This window comes from Colletotrichum karsti (assembly GCF_011947395.1).
Source record: "Colletotrichum karsti strain CkLH20 chromosome Unknown Scaffold31, whole genome shotgun sequence".
NCBI lineage: Eukaryota > Fungi > Ascomycota > Sordariomycetes > Glomerellales > Glomerellaceae > Colletotrichum > Colletotrichum karsti.
This window is the reverse complement of record NW_024065931.1, coordinates 254,916-277,924: the sequence shown is the minus strand read 5'-3', so window position 1 is coordinate 277,924 and position 23,009 is coordinate 254,916. Positions and strand designations below refer to the sequence as shown.

Sequence of the window (23,009 nt, the reverse complement as noted above, 5' to 3'; positions counted from 1 at the left end):
TCCCATCGCGCCTTCCCTTCCACTCACAAGACTTGAAGAAAAGATACGTACCCCTCAGATTTCCATTCTCTTGCTCGCAACGTGACCTCTGACAGGGGGCTCCCAGGTCTTGCCGGCCATGTTTGCCAGTCCTTGCCAGGGTTGGGCAGTTCAGGCCCCCATCCATCCTCATCCATCCTTCACTGCCCTGTATCCAGCCTTCACCCTTCCAATAATGTCAATCCCACCTCGCCATTTTGTGCAACCTTTGGAGGTCAAGTCCAAGTACCGACATCCAGTTCCTGTGCCTGAGGTGTCTCTGTCTCCTGTCCTGTGCCCTGCGCCCTGCGCCTTGTGCCTGTATTGTGCCTGCCCATCTTTCATCCGGCCCTGAATTATCCTCGTCCCTCCTCCCCTATTCCTCTACTAAGGTGTTCCCCTCGTCTACTGTCTACCGTCAACCGCCAGAATCGATCCCATCTTGTGCCTTAATCTCACTTTGCACTGCACTATCCTTCCGTCCAGTGCTACTCGTATGCACTCCTCAGGTTGTCTTCCCTGCTTCCACACTCTCTCATTCTGCCTGTTGACACACCACACACACCACACACTCACACAAATACACCCCAGTCACACACGTCCGACGACCTCTTGTCCCTCCTTTTGCACGTTCTAAATCGCCGCCCTACGCAGTCCTACCTCGCTGGACGGAAGTACCTCCCCTCCTTTCCATGTGAGCGGCGGTCCGTCTGTACTTACCCCAGAGACCCCCCTCTTTCATTCCACTCGCACGCACACAACCACCACACTCCCTCTCTCGCTCTCTGCCTCTCACTCTTCACTCATACAACTCGGCTCTGCTCTGCTTTTTTAATCCTATCCTCTCCCTTGCTTTGCATCGCTCTTGCAAAACGCCAGACAGCAGCCAGCCAGCCGTTGGTATCGCGCCTCGAACACTCCCATACCGAACCTCTTCACCACCCAACACAACACCAACACCAACACCCGACCCGATTGCTTGTCTGGATCTGGAACTGGAACTTCGCCGCTCCTAGCCTCGTTTTCAATTTGATCACCGCCGCCCACACTTTTGCGGCCGCGCCTGCCAAAGCTAAAACCGCGCTCCTATTTGTCGCGCCGCCCTATCAGCGCTGCCAAAAGCAATATCCAGTCGGCCTCCCCCCCGAACGAAGCTTTCGCTCGAAACACCACCGAAAAACCATCTTCGCATTCGAGAAGTCTACCCTCTTGGGCTTTTCCCTCACCCACTCACCACTCACCACAAATCACCTCGTGTCTCGTGGCGTTCGCTGGACGACATCCTAATTGTGCCCGTACACACGTATCCAATCAATCAAGCAATCCATCGATCCATCAATCGAGCGACCGAACTACTCGACCCGACAGAGAGCACCAATCGACCCACGACCAGACTCGACTCGCCTTGTCCGTCTGCCACACCCCCTCCATCAGCGCCGTGCCATCTCCCGCCTCGCAGCCACATCTTGCGAACCACTCTCCTTTTCTCCCGTCGCAACTGCCTCGCCCCGACAATCGCGCCCTGGGCTCTGTAACCTTTATTTTCCCAATCACGCTGGATCCTCAACGTCGCCTGCAATCTGCTCCACCCACTGCAGGGACCCTTCTGTTCGCAAACCGACCCAACAGCGTCGGCGATAACTTCAGTGCAGGCTCCCGAGGCTCATCGCTTCTAGGGGCTCGCTTGGGCGATCTGCCTGCTTCACAAAGCTGCCGTATCTGAGTCCTCACAAATATGTCCGTCATGCTTCAAACACCTTCCAGAGCCTCTACCGCCTCCTCCTCCTCCTTCCAACCCCTCTCCCGACAAAACACAATGTCCTCCTACGATGGATCGCGGTCCGCCCGCCAATCGAAGCGGTACTCCATGTCCGCGCTGTACATGTCCATGTCAGCGAACGAGACCGATCTAGAGATTGAGGATGACTTGGCCAAAGGTAAGGATCACTGTTACCCGCTTTGTCGTCTCTACTAACTCTCTATGCAGCGCAAAAGATCCTCCGCGAACTCAAGTCCAAGATCTCGTCCCAGTCAAAGAAGAACTTCGTCCTCGAGAAGGATGTGCGTTATCTCGATTCTCGTATCGCTCTCCTTATCCAAAACAGAATGGCATTGGAGGAACAGAACGAAGTCGCGAGCCATTTGGAAGATGCCACGGAAATGCAAGAAGGCGACTTTCCGAATGACGATAAGACGCAAAAGTACGGCAACTTGATGTTTCTGCTGCAATCCGAACCCAGGCATATCGCGCACCTGTGTCGATTGGTGTCCATGTCGGAAATCGATTCTCTTCTGCAAACCGTCATGTTCACCATTTACGGAAACCAGTACGAGAGCCGTGAAGAGCACTTGCTCTTGACCATGTTCCAGGTTAGTCGCGCGCGTTCTTGACACCGCCCGTTCGATACTGACGAAACCAGTCTGTCCTCACCTACCAATTCGACAACACCCCCGAATACTCGTCTCTTCTCCGCGCCAACACCCCCGTATCGCGAATGATGACCACATACACAAGGAGAGGACCCGGTCAAAGTTTCCTCAAGACAGTGCTGGCCGATAGAATCAACAGCTTGATTGAGTTGAAGGACCTCGACCTGGAAATCAACCCCCTCAAGGTCTACGAGCGAATGATCGAGCAGATCGAGGAGGACACCGGCAGTCTTCCACCTTCGCTACCCAAGGGTGTCACCGCTGAGCAGGCCGCCGAAAACCCCCAGGTCCAGGCCATCATCGAGCCCCGTTTGACGATGCTCACCGAGATTGCTAACGGCTTTCTGTCAACCATCATCGACGGTCTCGAGGAGGCGCCCTACGGTATTCGGTGGATTTGCAAGCAGATTCGCAGTCTGACGAAGCGCAAGTACCCCGACGCCAACGACCAGGTTATTTGCACGCTGATTGGCGGTTTCTTCTTCCTTCGCTTCATCAACCCGGCTATCGTTACGCCCAAGTCGTACATGCTCATTGATGGCCAGCCCGCTGAGCGCCCGAGGAGAACACTGACCTTGATTGCGAAGATGTTGCAGAATCTGGCGAACAAGCCCTCTTACGCCAAGGAGCCGTACATGGCCAAGTTGTCCCCCTTCGTTCACCAGAATAAGGACCGCGTCAACAAGTTCATGCTTGACCTTTGCGAGGTTCAGGACTTCTACGAGAGCCTGGAAATGGACCGTTATGTTGCCCTTTCAAAGAAGGACCTGGAGTTGTCGATCACTCTTAACGAAATCTACGCCATGCACGCCCTGATCGAGAAGCACCACGGAGAGCTCTGCAAGGACGATAACTCGCATCTTGCCATCATTATGTCCGAGCTGGCTGCGGCGCCTCCGCAGTTGCCCCGCAAGGAAAACCGCGCCATTAACTTGCCCCTGTTCAGCAGATGGGAGACAGCAATCGATGATTTGACTGCAGCGCTCGACATCACGCAAGAGGAAGTGTACTTTATGGAAGCCAAGTCCGTCTTTGTGCAAATCATGCGATCGATTCCTTCCAATAGCAGCGTCGCTCGACGACCTTTGCGACTGGAGAGAATCGCGGACGCGGCGGCTACGAGCCGCAACGACGCGGTCATGGTTCGCAAGGGCATCAGGGCAATGGAGCTTCTTTCTCAGTTGCAGGAGTTGAGGGTCATCGATAAGAGCGATCAATTCGGCCTGTTACGTGATGAAGTCGAGCAGGAGCTTCAACATCTTGGTTCTCTCAAGGACGGTGTCATCCAGGAGACGCAAAAGCTGGAAGAGGTCTACAAGACCATTCGCGATCACAACACCTACCTCATTGGTCAGCTGGAGACGTACAAGAGCTACCTTCACAACGTCCGTTCCCAGAGCGAAGGCACGAGGCGAAAGCAACAGAAGCAGCAGGTTCTCGGCCCATACAAATTCACCCACCAGCAGCTCGAGAAGGAGGGCGTCATTCAGAAGAGCAATGTTCCGGACAACAGGAGGGCGAACATTTACTTCAACTTCACGAGTCCCCTGCCGGGAACTTTCGTCATTTCTCTACACTACAAGGGTATGTTGATCGTCCGATGTGCATCCATTCATTTTACTAACCTCCAACAGGACGCAACCGTGGTCTCCTCGAGTTGGATCTTAAGTTGGATGACTTGCTCGAGATGCAGAAAGACGGCCAGGACGATCTCGACCTCGAATACGTCCAGTTCAACGTCACCAAGGTTCTCACCCTGCTGAACAAGCGGTTTGCGAGAAAGAAGGGGTGGTAAACGCTAGGACATGGGTCTCCCAATTCTCAACTGTACAACTTTTTCTCAGGAGATACCCTCGACTGGCTTTTGATGGCATTAGGCGTTCTCGGCATCTCTTTGGAACCTGATACCACGACGTTCTCGAATTCACCCCGCCCCCCTCGACTTTCCGCTGCAGCATTCACGTCCACCGATGCCATGTTACTCGCTTTCCTCGTTCTACGAATGTCTCCTCGCCACGGCCGCCTCTAATTCGATTCTTGACCATCTCGTTCAGTACCCATACGCATACAGGCGTTCTTACACCTCTCTCAACTGGATCTCTTTTATGCAGTATAAAGGCGGCATCCTCTGGACTAGGTCTACCGTACAAGATTATACTCGTGGATATGGGAACTTCATTTTTCTTCATCGGCCTGCTTCGTCCCGACATCGGTGACGAATTGGTGGCCCGGCTTGGTGGTCTTTTTGCGCGATATACCTGTTACGTCTATTTTTAATTGCCCTCGCGGCCGGAGCTGGAGGTTCATCTCGTGCTTGTTGGCTTTTTGGTCTCCAGTATTTGCGGTTATTTGGTCCATGTCCTTACGCGCGACGACGGCGCAGGGTTTTGTTCGGCTGGTCCGGCGGCTTTAGTGTATGTCACGTCTGCTTCGTTCATGTCTTGAAATGATAGGGTAGAGAGAGAAGGTTGTTTCCGAGTCTCCGAGTCCGGAGACTCTCGGAAGAGAAGGAATGAAATGACATGGATGATTCTGATGTCGAACTGCCGAACCCCCTCGCGATCGCGTACGTGAAAGTGTCTCGTGATTTTGGGTTCAGACCGTTTGAGCGGCGCATCGTCATCCCCGGTCCAGAACTAAGGAAGAAGGGAAATCTCGTTCTCGGTGAGAGACTTTTTCGAGATAACGTGGTTTGCCGTGTTTGCGCATGTCGCCCGGAAGTCAAGGTCGTCTGATCTCTCTCGGTGGGAACGAGAACGCGGGTTTGTTTGGGAAGGGGGTGAGGTGAGCTAACATAACGTCTTTCTGCCCTCCCTCCCCCGCGCTGCCACGTTGTTTTTTTTGGGTTTTGCTGTCGGCGGTGTTTCAGCCTAGTAGGGAAGGACGCGAGGAGGAGGGGAGGGGTTTTGATGGTGGGTGGGTGTAAAGGATGCGCAGTTCTGGAAGCGATGGTCGTTTTGGGGGGTGAGTGAGGGGATGTGAGGGGAAAACTTGGGTGTGGAAGTTGCCGGGTGGAAGGTTGGTAGGTAGTTGGGCGTTGGGTTCTGGGTGATTGGTGATTGGTTTCTTTTTTTTTTTTTTTTTTTTTTTGTGGTTATAACTGAAGGTGTTCGTGTTGCGGGCGGGAAGGAGAAGGATTTGGAGTCGAAGCTCGGACTCCTCGGGAGGGTGTGAGGAGTACAGGGCGTGGAAATCCGAGGGTTATTGGGTGGGTGATGGGAGATGGTTTGGTGACTTGGTTGTAGACCGGTGCTTTGTCGAGATTATGAACTTGTTTTCGTCTGTATTCTGTTGTAAGGTAGTAGACGGTCGGAAGGTGTGATGTGTAGTGTGAGATGTAGTGAAGGAAACCACCTCAATGTTGATTCTGGTTAGTTGTGTACTAGGCGATGTCATACCCCAAATAACAAGGTGAACTGAAGTTAGTAAACTGATATCTTCATATAATGGTATTACGTGGGTGGTTGCATTGTGGTCATGGTATAGGCTTGAGGATGTACGTAGAAAATTGAAGAACTCAATAGACGACGGAATGAAAGTTTTCACTGCCTACCCTCAAGGTGAGGCCAATAGTAAACTGTGATGTATGAGAGATGTTGATGTTCACATTAACTCATCCGGTTCTTACTAGGATCAGATGGTGATACCAAGTTATAAAGTCAGAGACCAGATGCAATGTCACGTTTAGAATATTCAAGTTGTTTAAAGCCTGTTGATTCCTCTAATCATATTGTGTATGTATGTCCAGTCTTGAATAGTGCTCGTACTGAGATACTTTTCGCCAACTCTACATCCCGCGAGAGATGTACTTTCTATGGTATCTTAGAGAAACCCGTCTGATGGGAAACAAATCCTGAGTCTGCGATCCAAGTCCCCGTTTCAACCATATCTTCGATCATTACGTACCAACCCTGATATCTCATTCCAACCTTTTCCTTCATACAATTACTTCCATGAACCCATTGGCCAAGAAAAAGCCTCTAGTGAAGCTCATTCTTCCCGTCCCAATCGTGCCAGTCCCGGTACTCGTCCGGGCCCAGGTCGTCCCTGCCCCTGCAGACCATGCCGCCGTACTCGTTGTGGGTGGTCTCCCACCAGGAGCTCTCGACGGTGCCGCCGTTGCAGAGGTGCATGACCTCGAAGCGCATGTCGAAGACGTTGGGGTAGGGCTCCTCGCAGTGGACGTGGCTGAGGAAGTGGCAGGGCGGGTCGTGGTGGTGGATCTCGTCCCAGTAGCGGTGGCAGTAGCCGGGGACGTCGGGGACGTTGTAGGCGCGGAGGCGGTACTGGCGGTTCCAGAAGCCGAGGCTGGTCATGATGCAGCTCGGGGGGTCGGCGTCGGGGTAGACCGTGGCCTTGGGGGTTTTGGTGGCCGTGGTGGTCTTGGTCGAGGTCGTGAAGCCTGAGGAGGTTGTGTTGGTGGGGGTCGTGGTGGGAGTCGGCTTCTTCTTGTCCTGGGGACCTGGAGATGTTGACGGGGTCGTCAGGGTGGATGTGACGGTCGTCGAGGGCGGCTTGGAAGATGGAGCGCTCGTAGCGGTGGGCGTGACGCTCGAGGTAGTCTTATCCGCAGTTTTTGGAGTGACTGTCTGAGTCTTGGTGACGCTGACCGAAGGGGGCGGCTCGGAAGACGACACGCTGGTGGTGGTGGGCGTGACGCTCGAGGTAGTCTTATCCTCAGCCTTGTGCGTGACCGTCTGAGTTACGATGACGATCGTCGAAGGAGGTGGCTCGGAAGACGTGACGCTCGTGGTAGGCGTGACGCTCGAAGTAGGCGTGACGCTCGAAGCAGTCTCCTCGGCAACCTTCTGCGTGACTGTTTGAGTTATGGTGACGATGACTGAAGGGGGCGGCTCGGAAGACGTGACGCTGGTGGTAGGCGTGACGCTCGAGGTAGTCTCCCCGACCTTTTGCGTGACTGTCTGAGTCAAGGTGACGATCGAAGGGGACGGCTCGGAAGACGACACGCTGGTGGTGGTGGTGGTGGGTGTGGCGCTCGAGGTAGCCTCCGCGGCAACCTTCTCAGTGACCGTCTGAGTCACGGTGATGACGGGAACCGACGACGACGACGACGATGTGTTAGGGAAGAAGTCGAGGGTCATCGGCTCGCGCGTGATCACGGTCCCCTTCACCACGCCGCTCTCGATCTGGGTGATGGTGAAGGTGGTGCCCGGGAGTGTCGTGATGGGGCTCACGGCGGCTCTGGCTATCATTGGGGTGACGAGGCTGGCGAGTTTGGCGGTCATGGTTGAGTTGATGAGAGACATCGTGATGGTTTCGTTGTTTGGTGTTTGTTGGTGGTTGTGTGTTTCTCTTTTCCTTGGTGTATTCTGAGTGAATAGGCTAAGGAGAAGATGTTCTGGTTGTAGGGAGAGATTATCGTGACCGGGAAAGAAGTTGGGGGTATTATATATGTTTAGAACTACCTTTTTCCGAGGGAGTGATTGTGTTTGGATGTATCTCCGTCTGGGTGTGAGGCCTTGGACTGATTGGGGGGCGTCCAGTCCAGTCTTTTTGTTCGAGGACCCTTTCGTCTCTGATTGAAGGTAAGTTTGAGAAGAGTCTGGTTCACAAGGTGGAAGGAGGAACATCAGCCCGGGGAGACACACGAGAACTCACCAAACAAAGTGCTAGCAAGCCATCACCCAAGGTGGACGAAGATGGACTCGATCAATCACAAAAATCTAAGTATTATCTAATATTCCAAAGGCTTATACACGGCTTCGCTGGTAAAGACCGAGGTATCTCAGCGCAAAAGCAAATCCAGAAACTTCGGTAACTACACATGTCCAAAAACCTTGACGTCTGCTGATTTGATATCTTTGTCGGCGGTCGAGCCACGGGCCGCTCTACGATTACTCTGCCAAAACTTCCATCCTGCCCACGAGCTCTGTCTTACTTCCACTGTTGTTTGAGGAGTTGGCGGAGGACGACGACTGGTTAGCCTCCTCTTTCTTCGAGGCTTGACTTCAGGCGGCGGCATGGCCACATTCGGAAAAACCTTTTCCTCGGATCCAAGATTTATGAAATACTGGACTGGCCATGTGATGAAGACGAATGTGTACCTCGCCAAAGAGTACCCAGCCCGCGTCTGCAGCAGTATGAGTGCTATGATAAACGGCACGCAGACGCAAACCATGGTCACTGCGAAGCGCCAGTCTTGCGGAGATATCGTGAACTCTGTTATGCCAAAGACGGACTACGCGAAAAGTCAGCCTTCATCAGTTCCATGATAAAAAAAAAGGTTGATGACTCACAATGACAAAAGTCAGGGGCAAAAACACCATGGAACCTAAAGTGAGAACCTCGATGTTGTCACCTTGCTCGATCGCCCGTCGGGACTCCTTGATGGAACTCCCGCTGAATAGTTGGTCTCGCAGATTCTCGATCTCCTTCCTCGTTTGCGCATTCTTCCTGTGCACCGCTTCAAGGTCCCGACAGGCACGCTCGAGATCGAGCCTGAGAAGCGCCATCTTGTCGCGGTAGGATTTGCCTTCGGGGGAATCAGGCGCCGGGTGAGGCCACAACGTCGGATGCCGTCCCTCCCAGAAGTCGTCTGGGAAATTGTCATGGTAGGCGGCCAGCATGGCGCGGAGACCCTCGTTGACGACGCCTAGGGTGTTGTACGCCCAGAAGTACCGCCTGATGTACGTGAAGTGCTTATCTTCGAAGAGGAGTTTGTCTCGCAGTCGGGCGTCGAACATAAATTCCGTTGGCGGGGTGATGAGCTTTGCGATGCGGGCGTGTAGTGCCAGATTGCGCTTCGTGGCGTCGCGATACTCGGTTACCAGGGCGTCCATGAAGGCGTAAGGGCCTGAAGGGAAGTTCTTGCGGCCTTCTGTCTCGCCGCCTCGAAGAGTGTGCTCGTCGTCCGGGAATGATTGGATGGATAGCAGATGCCATGGCGCGAACGTGTCGAAGAGGAAGCCCTCCTGAGGACCCTCACGGCGACGGGTTTGTTTGACGGACTGTCGTGGTTGGCCGGAGAGTGAGAGTGCGAGGATGGAGCTGCACTCTGCGATATCGATGTGGTCCCGCGAACGCTTGTCCGGGGGCCGATTGTCATACTTCTGCCATGGGGCGGGTTCGAGCCCGTCGCCAACGACGGTATAGTACTTGAAAGCGAAGAAGAAACCGCGCTGCCGGAGATAAGAGTCAGACGGGTCTTTGGCGAAGGCGCGGTGGACGTAGGCGGTGGTCTTTCCTTTGTTATCATGATCGGTGATGAGGTGGTTGAGGAGCTCCGACATGTCGAAATATGGCTTCATAGTCATGTGGAGAGCACCGAGCATCAGGGCCGAAGGCTCCTGGAGGATGGTAACGAGACCGACCGCCTTCCCATCAGCGTGGATGTTTTTGAGGGCGTTCCACACCGTGGGGGCATCGACGATCTGGCTGGAGGAAGGCATCATACTGTTGCCTCGCGGGCTTTGATCAGATTGCTTGCCGACTGGCCGAGGGCAGCCGTCCTGGTCGACATCGTATAGTTCGAAAGTCGAACTGACGTAACCCCGACTCTCGTACGCGGCGAAGTCTTCGAACCTGGTGTTCTCGCCAATCTCGTCTTGTCTCTTGATCACATCTGCCAGGGCAATGGCAGTGCCGCCAGTGAAGTCGACACGTTTGAGGTGATTGAGCAGCTGAGCATCGGTCCATGAGAGTCGTTCGATGAGCCTCGGTGCTGGTGAGGTGAAAGAGCCGTCGGATCCGGCACGGGGGATGGCGACGTCGAGTAGGGGTAGATATTCGACATCCAGCTCTGAGTGGATCGAGGAAGGTACGTGTTTCTTCTCATTGCCGAGTTGTGGCTTCTCTGTGGGATCGGATAGGGTTGAGCGGCGGGCACGGCGGATGGTTGGTTGGAAGGTGGCGTCTGAAGGGAGCACTGGACTTTGCACAGGGCTTTGAACCGGGCTGTGGGAAGGACGGAGGAGCGGCGAGGGGTGGAGGGTTGCTGAGGATCGTGAGTCTCGTCTTTCCCTGGCGGCGTTAGCCATGGACTCATGAAGGCTTTTGAGGTTGCGAAGGTATTGTTCGTGACTAGCTTCGACTGCCTTCAGCAGTTCCTCGGTGCTTGGCGAAGACATGATGCGACGGGCTACTTAAGATACTACGGATAGCAATAAATGAGAGTAATTGAGGTAATGATGCTAGAGTGTTTGCGAATGTCATAAAAAACTAACTGATGGGAACAATAAGAAATGAGGACGTTGACGCTTGGCCTTTTTCTACTCACCCGTCACCTCACCATCACTGACGGCGAGGCACTTTGCAACCCTACGTGCCTTGGTCCAGGCATCTTCAGGAAGATCAACCAAATGCGGCTGAGCCGTGGGAGAGTCGCAGTTTGCTCTGCGGGATACAACCGCCAAGGAAATGACTCTTCAAGACTTCATTCGAATGCGACGATCAGCCGAGGCACGTGGGATGTGACAGTGACAGGCCGAAGCGATCGCGGCCAAGCTCACCGAAACTAAGCTTTCGGACGCTCGGCCGGGGTTGAAGAGCACGGATGCGTTCCCCGTCTGCAGGTTTGTACGCCCCGAATGTGAGGTGACGCAAGCGAGAAACTACCGGGGATTGGAGATAAGCGACGAGCGGAATCCAGGTGTACGGACGGAAACCGGAATCCCAAGGTGAGCAAGGGTCGGAGTCGAAGAGCGATCGTGGAAAATAGGGCTGTCGAAGGAGGGCCGGTCGCGGGGCGGCTTGACGCGGCATAGCCCGTCAAAGTGCAATTATCGTGCCTTGGCAGTCGTGGATGGCGTTGCGTACTGACAGATCGTTACTAGACTTGACTCCTCTCACCTCCATCAAGTGGCTTTTTTTCGAGGTCCGAGAGTCAGGCAGGGAGGATGAGGGGGAGGGGTAGTTGGCGGCGACGGGACTCGCCGACCGTTTGAAAATGTCTCAATCGCATGATGCAAACGAACGCGCTAGATCATGTGGGATTGCTTCGCCGCATGGCACTTGGCTGTCTAGATTTCATTCTGGGCGAGGTCACGGACAATTAATGTCTCCGGAGCGTCGTCACAGGACGGGACAAGAAACATTCCACCCACACGTCAAAACACCAAAATCCCGCAGAAAAATGTGTGTATCATTCATTGCCAGTTCGTATCTAATTACTGGGTATCCCCCAAAAGCCACATATACTAGAAGGGCTCTGCTGTCATCATCCAGGTCGTTGTCTTCGTCTAAACCGCCATCTGCGCATATTCTAGTGAAAGACCTCCTATGCTGGCGAATAATCGGGGTATGAGCAAAACGTCAAAGAACCAAGGACACCAAGGACACCAAAAGAAATGCCTCTAGTGGGTCGCAACGGCGGCGTTGGCAGCAGGGGCGGGCTTGTCCATGTCGACGTCCATGGCATCGTCGACGTCGCCGGCAGCCTGGCCCTCGATCTCCTCCTCCTCCAACTCGTCCTCGCTCTCGCCTTCAATGTCGACACTGCCGTCATCGGACATCTCGTCCTCCTCACCCTCAGCCTGAGCGGGCTCGCCGCCCTCGACGCCTGCCATGGCGGCATCCTCGCCATCGACCTTCTCGCCGTTGGCACCAGCCTCGAGGGCCCCCTCGGCCTCCTCCTCCTCGCGCTCCTCGGCGCCGTAGTCTTCCTCGTCGGCGGCCAGGTCAGCCTCGGGCTGGTCGGGGGGGAACTCGGCGGGGGCAGAGGCCTCGTTGTCCCTGCATACTGGTCAGCTCCATTCTGCGTATTTTTGCTCTGTAACACGTACCACTTGATGTTGAAGCGGGTCACACGGGGCTTCTCAGCAAGAATGTTGCGGCGGACACGCTCGATGACGGGTCTGGAAGGGGGCTCCGCGGCGAGCTCCTCGGAGTCGTACTCATTGTTGACATAGTAGCCGACACGGACGAACTCACGGCCATCGTAGGCGCAGGTCAAGAGGACCACGGTGACACCGAGGATGTCGGCATCGGGAATCTTGGAGGTGTTGGGGGCATCGGCCTCGAAGATGAACTTGTTCGTGCCGACGGGAATGGGACCGACCAAGAGGCTGTCGAGCTCCTGATCGTACTGGTCGCTGTTTCCTGCGATTTAGCGAATGGCGGTGTATGTGAAAAAATCCACTTTGACTAACCTGGTAGCCGAGCCAACGTAGGTGAGCTTCCACTCGAGATCTGTAGAAAAAGTTAGCATTGACGGATTCTGGGCGTGCTGTTGGAAGAGAGGCATCGCCTACCCTTCTCGAGCGCCTCCATGCACTCGAAGGTAATCTCGAACTCATACTTGTCCGTGAACTTGGCGGGGTTGTTCAGGATCCGAACACCCAGAAGCGAAACCAGATGAGCCATCTTGGGATGTGGGTGACTGTGTCGTTTTGGGAAAGTGCAACGGGAAAGCAGGTACAAGAAAGTCTACGCGACTCGATCGAAGCAGAAACTGGATGAAAATTCGCGGTACAAAAATGCGACGAGAGAGGTGGGGTGGTGTTTGTGGGAGGTTCGTTTGTTTTGCGGGCGGCGGCAGAGATGAAAGAGAAGGTATTGTTCGTCCCGGTCGACAGCGACGGGACAACGAGACGTGGGACGCGCCTACGCTGACCGCGAATTTCGCGTAGAGTGGTATCCACTTCTGAGGCTAACCAATCCACGGGTCTAGCGTGGTCCTTCTCCAGCCACACTGAGGCGTCGAGCTTCCATGGCTTACCTAAGGTACGTAGGAAAGGTAGGTCCCGTTTGGCTGCCAATGAAGGCCGGCTAGGTTTGCCTTTCTAGGCAGCAAGATCGTATCTACCTGAATGACAGAACGAGGTTTGTATGACTATCTAAATTGTTTGAGACCCTTGTGGCGGGGGCTGATGCCTGTGAGGTGTGCTTGAGAAGTTGTCAAACGAAGCAACCGTTGGCTGGTGGCTAGGTGATTATCTTCAACAATCCGGGGCCGCCGCGTAGACGTGTTCTATCCAATGACTTTGTGAAACCAATGACGAGAAAGCCGTAAAACTAACGGCGTTATACATGAACCAGCAAACATGATGCATGTCCGACACTCAGCTGGAAAACAACCGTTTGGTACCATGAATGTGATCCAGTCTTGCCTTATCTTATCGGAGCTCTAGTACCTAAGTCCGAGATTTATCCAGGTGACCGCCTTGTAGCGCTAGTCTGATTGCGGCGCTTGCTCATCCTTCAATCTTTCTCTTCGCCAACTCTCAGCCTTCCAAATTTGCGTCCCGTCGTGCTCATCCTGAACGTCAATCGGTCCGCCATCGATCGCGGCCATCAGCGACCTTCCACCTTACACGTTTTCGGGGTGTTCCAGTTCTTTGTTCTTTTCTTGATCGTCTCTTATCCTCCCGCGATTCGATAATCCTGCTCTGGAAGCTGCAGCGCATCTGCGCCTCGCGATCCATCAGCTTCCATACGACATACGACAAGCCTTACCCATCCCAGGGTCCGCTCGCGACACTCTGCTGCGCAATTTCTATCATCGTCTAGGCATTTCCTACGGGTCTTCGCGACGTACGTCCAGTTTCACCGCCACGATGGATTCCGAACTCCCAGAGAACGGCCAACATGTTGAGGGTGCGTCTTGGGGAGAAGAGGGATATGGAAGACAAGAGATACAGCATAGCGACCAACAAAGTCAAGATCCTGCCTTCTCACTTGATCAAGCTGCGAATGGTGACCAAGAAGATGGTGGCGAATATGACCCTGCGTCAATCAGCTACGACCCAGAGTCGGTCACGATAACTCCAGTCCCACAGATCACAGATTCCCAGAGTCCGATCATTGCCACCGCGTCCCCGTCCACGTCCGCTCCGCCGAAGTCGAAATCCAGCAAGCCCAAGACACAGGGAGGATTCGTTTTGGGAGACTCTGACGATGAGGAGGATGCGCCGACTCCGGCGTCCAGCGCCGCTGCTGCGTCCGCCCCTGTCTCACACAACCTTTCCTCTCTTCACACATCCACACCAGTGCAGGTCACCTCTGCCGAGCAGCCGCACGAGGCTGCTCCCGTGAGAGCCCCCAGCACCGCGTCCGCATCTGCTGTGGCCCCCGTCCCTACTCCCACTCCCGCTCCAGCTATTGTTCCTGTTCCTGCGCCATCTGCCCCAGCTGTGCAGCCTGCCCTAAACAGAGACCCGAATGACATTTTTGGTGTTCTGGAGGATCGTGTGAAGGAGGACCCGCGAGGTGATCTGGACGCGTGGCTAGCTCTGATGGCCGAGCACCGCCGCAGAGACCAGTTGGACGAGTTGCGCAACGTGTATGACCGTTTCTTAGAGGTGTTTCCTCAAGCAGTAAGTCGGCTTCCGACAACGAAAACTTCCCGAGCTAATAGGCATACAGGCCGACATCTGGGCCGAATGGGCTCAGCTTGAGCTGGACTCGAACCAGTTTCAAACCGCTGAAGCAGTCTTCAATCGCTCCCTCGTCAACGCCCCGAACGTCAAACTCTGGACCGTCTACCTCAACTACATCCGCAGAAGATATGATCTTACCAACGACCCGAATGGTGAGGCGCGCCGGATCCTGACCATGTCATATGAATTTGTCATCAGCTCTGTCGGCATCGATCGCGACTCGGGTCAGCTGTGGAAGGATTACATCCAATTCATCAAGAACGGGCCTGGCCAAGTTGGTGGCAGTGGCTGGCAGGATCAGCAGAAGATGGATCAACTTCGCAAGGCGTACCATCGCGCTATCACAGTTCCCATGTCGGCACTCACGGATCTTTGGAAGGACTACGACCAATTCGAAATGAGTCTCAACAAGACTACCGGCCGCCAGTTCATTCAGAAGCGTTCCCCTGCATACATGACCGCCAAGGCATCTAACTCTCAGCTCGACCGTCTGATTCCCCGACTTCAGCGAACAACTCTTCCCCGACTTCCTCCCGCCCCCGGTTTCGACGGTGACCAGGATTTCATGGAGCAGGTCGATCTCTGGAAGAAATGGATCCAGTGGGAGAAGGAGGATCCTCTCGTTCTCCAGGAAGAAGAGCCCGAAGCCTACAGAGGCCGTGTGCTTTACTGCTACAAGCAAGCGCTCATGGCGCTTCGCTTCTGGCCGGAGATGTGGGTGGACGCAGCTGAGTGGTGCTTTGCGAACAACATCAGCAAGGACGGCAAAGAGCTGGGCTTGTCATTCCTTACAGACGGCATCGAAGCCAACCCTGAGAGCGTGCTGCTGGCGTTGAGGCACGGAGACCGTGTGGAGACGACTTACCCCGCCGCTGACGACGATGAGAGCAAGGCTGCCCGTGCTAAGGCCATCCGGGAGCCCTACAGCAAAGTCCTCGACAACTTGTACGCCATGTCGAAGAAGCTCAAAGAGCGGGAAGAGCAAGCGGTTCGCAAGATCGAGGCGGCTGCTGGGCCTGACCTTAACATCAAGAATTCCATCGAGCGCAACGACGACGACGTTGACGGCGACGCCCCGCCGGCTGAGTTTGGGAAGGAGGCGCATGTCAAGGCCGTTAAGCATGGCTTCTCGGTGCAGGCGGATATGCTGAAGCGTACCATCTCGTTTGTGTGGATTGCACTCTGTCGGGCTGCGCGCCGAACACAGGGCAAAGGCAGCGCCTCAGCAGGCCTTCGTCAGGTGTTCATTGAAGCCAGAAGTCGAGGCCAGTTGACGAGCGACGTCTATATTGCTGTGGCCAAGATGGAAGCTCTCATTTACAACGACCCTGCTGGTGGCAAGATTTTCGATCGCGGTGCCAAGCTTTTCCCCGAGGACGCGAGCTTCATGTTGGAGTACATCAAGTTTCTGCACTCCAAGGGCGACACCACAAGTAGGTCCCACCGTCCATGATTTAGATGACATTCAGCTAATTTTCAACGTAGATGCTCGCGTTGTTTTCGAGACCTGCGTAAACCGCTTGACGCAGAAGGAAGACAAGAAAGACATGGCCAAGTCACTCTACTCCTACTTCCACAAGTATGAGTCGCAGTTTGGAGAGCTTTCGTCGATTGCCGAACTTGAGAAGCGCATGTCGGAGCTCTGGCCCGCGGATTCCAAACTCACCCACTTCGCCAGCCGGTTCTCGGTTGAGACCTTTGACCCTATCGCTTATCGGCTCATCATCTCGCCCGCTGTCCAACTGCGACCCAAGATGATGCTTCCTGTCCCCGAGCAGCCGACGTCGGTTCGCCAAACTCCCATGCCTCCCCCGCCCGTTCGGCAGACTGCCAGCCCGGCCCCGCAGTACATGGGCGTCGTCAACTCGCCTAAGCGGCCCTTCGTCGGCGATGATTTCGAAGAGCTTAACAGGCCCCGAAAGCTCGCACGCGGAGAGTCCCCGCTCAAGGGTGCTGCCGGACGCCGACTAGACCAACAACGTCGGAACCAAGGCGCACCTCTGTCCCGAGACATCACCTTCTTCCTTGGTATCTTGCCGCCGGCCCACGCGTACGCTCAATCTCCCGACGCCTATCGTCTCAACACCTACAATCTTGTGAACCTCATCCAGAACACCCCTGTGCCGGACTACAGCGCTTGGAAAACCAACCAGGAGCGCAGACAAAACAATGGTATGCAATCCCCTTCCGATGGCCGTCAGGCTTCTGGTGATTATGCCGGATACGTGTTTGGTGCACGGAACTCTCCTCAACGGGCCTTGAGTCCTTTTGACGGCGTTGTACGCTTCCAGCCCTCGGGTTACAGGAACTCTCCTCTCCGACCTGGGTCTAGCGGCGATTCTCCTCACACTGCTGTTTCGACGCAGCAAGGCCAGCAGTTACCGGCTGCTGCTGTGTACAATGGAAGCCTCAACTGGACCCAATCACCTTCTGGCTACGACCAGGCATCGGCGCATTCATTTCGCAGACATCAATATTGAAGACGGACTAACAAGTGGATCCAGGGGCCGGTTTTCGCAGGGGCTGGGCTTAATCGTCGCAATTGAAGACATTTAGGCATCGTCTCATGGCTTTTTTTCTCTCACCACAGGCCGATTTGGGATGGTTCTTGGGAGGCATCTCAACGCCCGGAACCTGAGAAACACAACGAAGTTCTCGACGCACCACGTAATGCCGGCGTTCATACCATCGGGGCTCATCATCAGGGCCATCACTTTGTTAAGGCTTTCCCTGACTTTCCAACGCCCCTGCCCAACGAGGCTATTTTCTTTTTCGCATTTCTACACGGGGACGTGGTCGCCCGTCGACTTAGCTGTTCTGTATAATACAAAAGTTTGGGAGGACCGCATTACTGGGGCGTTTGGGGAGGCAGAAACTATCTTGACGTGCTTCCACGGGAGCACGATCATGTCAAACAGAAACGCGTCATTCGAGCAACAGCATTCAACGCAACGACTGGGCGACGAAACAATTGGGAAGGACCGTACGTAGGAGGAAAGCATTGGCGGGTTCGTAAGTGAGCCAGCAACCCAATATACCAAAAAAATACCCTGAACTTGCTGCCTTTCCTTGTCTGTCGTCTGGTGATATCCCATGTTTTGTTCTGGTCGTTGTCTCAGTGGTACTCTTTGAAGGGTTCACCTGCCCTTGTCTCTGACGGTTGAGAGCATGCCTGCTGGGTGCAGACTCTTTCTGTTCTTTCTTGTCACCTCTGTCGGCATCCTTTCCGTGCAGCCTCACGAGTGGACAAGGCAACATCACTGGTGGTAGTTCCAGCGGGGAAAGTCCACCTTCTCTGCAGCCTCCCAAGGCTTCTCCTTGTCTAGGCAGCCTTTCAATGTCTCTCTAGATGACCTCAGTCCCTTTGAAACGGTATGATGCCTGAGGAGAAGGAGCTAGGCTCGGCTGAGGGCATCACCACCACCCGTCATGGCCTCAGCCAGCCAGCTCCAGAGCACCTTAGCTTGGTAAGGCAAGCAGGATCTCAGGTAGGAAAGAATTTTCAGATAGCGATATCTCGGTAGAATTGAAGCCATTCTGGGCTAGCCAGACCCGATCTGGTACTTGCCCCTGAGGCTCCCGTGTCCGTCCCCCTCGTGTCCGGCCCCCCTCCCGCGTCGACCTGTTGCCCTGCCGCCACCGCTCCCCCTTCTGGGCCGAATTTATTGAATTTTCCAAGTGCTCCGAGCTTCTTGATTTTTTTCTCCCACCAAAACACCACGATAATCCCATCGCCACCGTCAGCCTTGCCAGGAATCCATCATCGCCAACGCACCTCAGGCTCATCGTCCCTGCCGTCTTTTAGGCGGCCTGGCGCGGTTCTTTCCCTCTCAAAGGTGCGTAACCGGTCTTTTGACCTCCTATCCTTCCTTGTTGAGCCCTTTGGCTGCCTTCCTTGCGTGGGATGAACTGCTAGCGCGGTTTTGAGGCCTTCGAGATCCTATATAGTGCCACCTCCCACCCCTCCAGAGCTCAATCTTCTTCTCCCCCATCACACACATCACAACAACAACAGCAACCAGCAACCAACTCACAAGACTTCAGTCACAAGACACCTTCACTCTACCCACTTCAAGGTATGACACATACCTACACCTTGCCTCATACCTTCAGACTGCTAACATCATCAGCATCACCAGCTTTCCCAGCTTCCCAGCAACCTACCACTGCAACTTTCTCTCTTGAACTCTTCTTGAGGTAAGTCCAGACAACTGTCTCCTTCCTACTTTTTCTTGAACATCCCAGCCCCCCTCGCCTTCCTCCTTCCTCGGCCCTGCCTCCTGCCTCTCTCTCGAGCAGAAAGAACAGAATTTGCCTCCATCTTTCCTTCCTCTGCACTCAAGACCCTCCTTCATCACTACAAAAAAGACACACTCAACCCAGCACAACCCTTCTTCTTCATCTACAACACAACAATTCAAATCATTCACAATCACTCAACAACACACAGCCCAACCCAGCTAAGGTATGCCCATCACTGCCCTCCATGCTACCGTTGTTGTCATCCGGCTTCGTCCTGCGTCGTCCTGCCTCATCCTACCTCATCCTGCATCGTTCTGCCTCATCCTGCTTCATCTTGCGTCGTCCTGCTTCGTCCTGCTTCGTCCTGCTTCGTCCTGCTTCGTCCTGCTTCGTCCCGCGCCCTTCTGCATCGTCCAGCATAGTCTGTCATTGCTGGTGCTTCTGTCATCATTGTTACTGTTGTCACTGTTGTCACTGCTTTCATTGCCTCCCTTTTTCTTTTCTATCATCTTTCTTGCAATACTGACTATTTCCCAGACCATACCATCCGCCAACATGTCCGGACGTCCCCAGCAGATTCGCCCCTCCGCCATGAACATGGACGGCTCCGCCGACGGTCGCTCTTCCTCCCGCGGCCCCGGCAGCCCTGGCCGCTCTCGTTCTGGCTCCCAGACCAACCCCTTCGGCCCTTCCATGGGCTTCGACCCTGCCAAGCCCACCGGCGGCGCCCAGGAGAAGGACCAGGGCAACACCCGCATCGACCTCCCGGCGGAGGCGTACACAGTCGGCGCTGATAGCAAGAACGCCGGTGGAGTGCCCTTCGCCAAGCGCCCTGGCTACAACACCTCTGGCAAGGCCTGCAACCTCGAGGTCAACCAGTACCGCGTCAAGTCCTGGAACGACAAGATGTCTATCTACCAGTACGATGTCTCCATCACGCCCGTCCCCCTCAAGTACAACGTCGTTTTCCAGAAGTGCTGGAACCACCCTGCCGTCAAGGCTATGCTCAACAAGTACAAGACCCTTTGGCTCTGCGATGGTCGCAAGCTTGCTTGGAGCTCTATGCCGATCAACCGCGGTGAAGAGCGTCTCAAGATCGACCTCGACGAGGGTCTCCCTCCTCCGAAGAACGGCAAGCCTCGTCGCGACAACAGTTTCTTCTTCGTCATGCGCCAGACCAAGGAGGTTCACCTCGCTGCTCTCGAGGCGTATCTGGCCGGCAAGATGGACTGGGACAACTCTGTTCTCGAGGCGATGAACTTCCTGGACCACCTCGTCCGCCAAGGCCCGTCTGAGCGTCTGCTGTCGATCAAGCGCAACTTCTACAACGAGAGGGCCAAGAAGTCGTTCGACCTCGGTGGTTGCATTGAGCTCGTCAAGGGTGTTTACGCGTCTATTCGCATGAACCAGTCCTTCAGCGGTAGCATCGGAAGAGGACTTGGCATGAACGTCGACGTCGCGAACACTGCCTTCTGGAAGGGTGGCATGCCCATGCACATGTTCGTCAAGGACTTCCTTGCCACTTGCGATCGGAGATGGAGCGGTCTTGACCCCAACGGCATCGCCAAGCTTCTTGCCCCTGTCCGCCAGACTGACAAGAACGGACGCGTCCAGCTCACCATGTCGGAGGCATTCAAGCACCTGCGCAAGCTGGCGAAGATTCGTTTCACTCCCAAGCACCGTGGTAAGGAGAACTGGGACAAGATCTACCTGATCAAGTCCATCGCATTCGGTTCTGAGTACGGCGACAAGGGTGCCACCGCGGAGAACGTCAGGTTCTTGAACAACGGCGAGGAGATGAACGTCGTCGAGTACTTCATGAAGACGTACACCTATAAGGTCCAGTTCCCCAACTGGCCTCTGGTCGAGACGCAGCGGGCTGGTTTCTTCCCCATGGAGGTTTGCATGATCAAGCCCATGCAGCGCTACCCGTTCAAGCTGGACCCTGACCAGACTGCTGCCATGATCAAGGGTGCAGTCACGCGTCCCAACGTGCGCAAGGCTGACATCAACGACGCCAAGAACCAGCTCGCCTGGGGTCAGGACCCTTACCTCAAGCAGTACGGTGTCGTCTTTGACACCCAGATGGCCAAGACGACCGGCAGCCTCCTCGAGCCGCCCAAGATCCAGTATGCGAACAACGTTATTAGCCCCATGTTCGCGGGCCGCTGGGACTTGCGCGGAAAGAAGTTCTGGGTCGGCAACCGTGCCCCTCTTCAGTCCTGGGGTATTCTGATCCTCGAGAACGCCACCAACAAGAACGCCGCCGGACAGTTCGTCCAGATGTTCAAGCAGACTTATACAGGTCATGGTGGCAAGATCCTCAAGGACGCCGTCGTTATTGACTCGGAGGCGCGCAACAACAACGTTGCTGACGCCGTTGCCAGGGGCTATATGCAGATCAAGAAGGTCACCGGCATGACCCCTCAGCTGATCTTCTGCGTCCTTCGCTTCAACAACGCCGGATCCTACGAACGTATCAAGAAGTCGGCCGACTGCCGCTTCGGTGTCCTCACCCAGTGTGTATTGGCCCGTCACGTCGAGAAGAACCAGGGACAGTACCACTCCAACGTGGCCATGAAGGTCAACGCCAAGCTTGGCGGCATCACCTGCCGCATCCCTCACCCTTCCGGCCCCAACAACAAGGCCCCTGCCTTCTTCAAGGAAGTCACGATGATGATTGGTGCTGATGTTTCCCACGCGACCCCCGGTATCGACGCTCCTTCCATGGCCACCATGACCATGTCCATGGACAACGACGCCACCTTCTACGCCGCGGCCGTCGAAACCAATGGCTACCGTGTCGAGATGCTTTCGCCTCTCAACACCCGCAACTTCCTGGCTCGTCTTATGCCTACCTGGCATAAGCGCATGAACCACCCCGCCCCCCCTCCTCACATCATCTACTTCCGTGATGGTGTCTCTGAGGGCCAGTACGCGCAGGTTCTGGAGTACGAGATTGGTGCCATGAAGGAGATCTTCAAGAGCAAGTACCCGGGCGCCAAGCAGCCCAAGTTCACGGTCATCGTCGCTACCAAGCGTCACCACATCCGCTTCTTCCCGCAGCAGGGCGACAAGAATGGCAACCCCTTGCCTGGCACCCTTCTCGAGAAGGAGGTCTGCCACCCCTTCTGGTGGGACTTCTACCTCTGCAGCCATGTGGCGATCCAGGGAACGGCCCGCCCGGTCCACTACACCGTCCTCATGGACGAGGCCAAGATGTCGTCCAACGACCTGCAGAAGATGATCTACGGCCAGTGCTACCAGTACGCTCGCAGCACCACCCCCGTCTCTCTTCACCCGGCCATCTACTACGCCGATCTTGCTGCCGGCCGCGCTCGTGCGCACGAGAACATCGCCACCTCGCAAGGCTTCCGCTCCGGCCCGAAGGCGGCGGAGATGGTGGAGGAGTACGGCGCTCGCGGTCAGAGCATGTTCGAGGGCGACCGTCCCACCGAGGCTCTTCAGCTTCTGCCTCTGGGCGGATCCCCTGGCGAGGCCGACCCCGCCAGCACCGAGATGTTCAAGAACACCATGTGGTACATCTAGATGCCGCACGGGTCTGGGGACGATTACGATACTTTGGGAGCGAAAGTGGAGTGGGAGGAATGGGTAACTAGTCGTTGGGAGGGAGTGCTTTATTAGATAGCGCTGAGTACTCTAGATAGCGAACGTTACCATTCCTCAATCTTGATGTCCTGATCCCTGACGTGACTGTCCAGTGATACCATGCATCCTTCGGAGTAGCATGACGACGGCGGAGATAGTAACGAAGACAATAATAACACTGAGTAAAGACAACAGTTATGAAGACAACAATAATGATGCAGGACGACGCAGGACGATGCAGGACGACGATGGACGACGACGGACGACGATGGACGATGGAAAGCGATGACAACGATAGCAACAGCAACATCAGCAGTAACAGCAATAGCAGTAACAGCGATAGTAGCAGCAGCAACAAGAACAACAGTAACAATA

General features: G+C 55.0%; 6 protein-coding genes across 6 annotated transcripts; 3 read left to right on the top strand and 3 right to left on the bottom strand.

Moving 5' to 3' along the window:
- Positions 1 to 1,834: 1,834 nt before the first annotated feature.
- On the top strand, positions 1,835 to 4,243 carry CkaCkLH20_08971 (GTPase-activator protein for ras-like GTPase containing protein; the record flags this gene model as incomplete). The annotated part of the gene is made up of 4 exons (XM_038891686.1): positions 1,835 to 1,955; positions 2,006 to 2,388; positions 2,439 to 4,032; positions 4,083 to 4,243. The coding sequence occupies 4 exons, from the start codon at positions 1,835 to 1,837 to the stop codon at positions 4,241 to 4,243; spliced, it is 2,259 nt and encodes a 752-aa protein (XP_038742973.1).
- A 2,185-nt stretch (positions 4,244 to 6,428) lies between these two features.
- Positions 6,429 to 7,715, bottom strand: CkaCkLH20_08970 (uncharacterized protein; the record flags this gene model as incomplete). Its single annotated transcript, XM_038891685.1, has 1 exon — positions 6,429 to 7,715. One exon carries the CDS (start codon positions 7,713 to 7,715, stop codon positions 6,429 to 6,431), a length of 1,287 nt encoding a protein of 428 aa, XP_038742972.1.
- A 588-nt stretch (positions 7,716 to 8,303) lies between these two features.
- On the bottom strand, positions 8,304 to 10,535 carry CkaCkLH20_08969 (GTPase-activator protein for ras-like GTPase containing protein; the record flags this gene model as incomplete). The annotated part of the gene is made up of 3 exons (XM_038891684.1): positions 8,304 to 8,415; positions 8,481 to 8,647; positions 8,706 to 10,535. 3 exons carry the CDS (start codon positions 10,533 to 10,535, stop codon positions 8,304 to 8,306), a joined length of 2,109 nt encoding a protein of 702 aa, XP_038742971.1.
- Positions 10,536 to 11,759: 1,224 nt separating this feature from the next.
- Positions 11,760 to 12,768, bottom strand: CkaCkLH20_08968 (uncharacterized protein; the record flags this gene model as incomplete). The annotated part of the gene is made up of 4 exons (XM_038891683.1): positions 11,760 to 12,138; positions 12,189 to 12,497; positions 12,555 to 12,594; positions 12,657 to 12,768. The coding sequence occupies 4 exons, from the start codon at positions 12,766 to 12,768 to the stop codon at positions 11,760 to 11,762; spliced, it is 840 nt and encodes a 279-aa protein (XP_038742970.1).
- A 1,193-nt stretch (positions 12,769 to 13,961) lies between these two features.
- CkaCkLH20_08967 (cfia complex component) lies at positions 13,962 to 17,263 on the top strand (the record flags this gene model as incomplete). The annotated part of the gene is made up of 3 exons (XM_038891682.1): positions 13,962 to 14,720; positions 14,770 to 16,216; positions 16,269 to 17,263. The coding sequence occupies 3 exons, from the start codon at positions 13,962 to 13,964 to the stop codon at positions 17,261 to 17,263; spliced, it is 3,201 nt and encodes a 1,066-aa protein (XP_038742969.1).
- Positions 17,264 to 19,580: 2,317 nt separating this feature from the next.
- On the top strand, positions 19,581 to 22,574 carry CkaCkLH20_08966 (eukaryotic translation initiation factor 2c; the record flags this gene model as incomplete). Its single annotated transcript, XM_038891681.1, has 1 exon — positions 19,581 to 22,574. One exon carries the CDS (start codon positions 19,581 to 19,583, stop codon positions 22,572 to 22,574), a length of 2,994 nt encoding a protein of 997 aa, XP_038742968.1.
- Between the last annotated feature and the right edge of the window lie 435 nt (positions 22,575 to 23,009).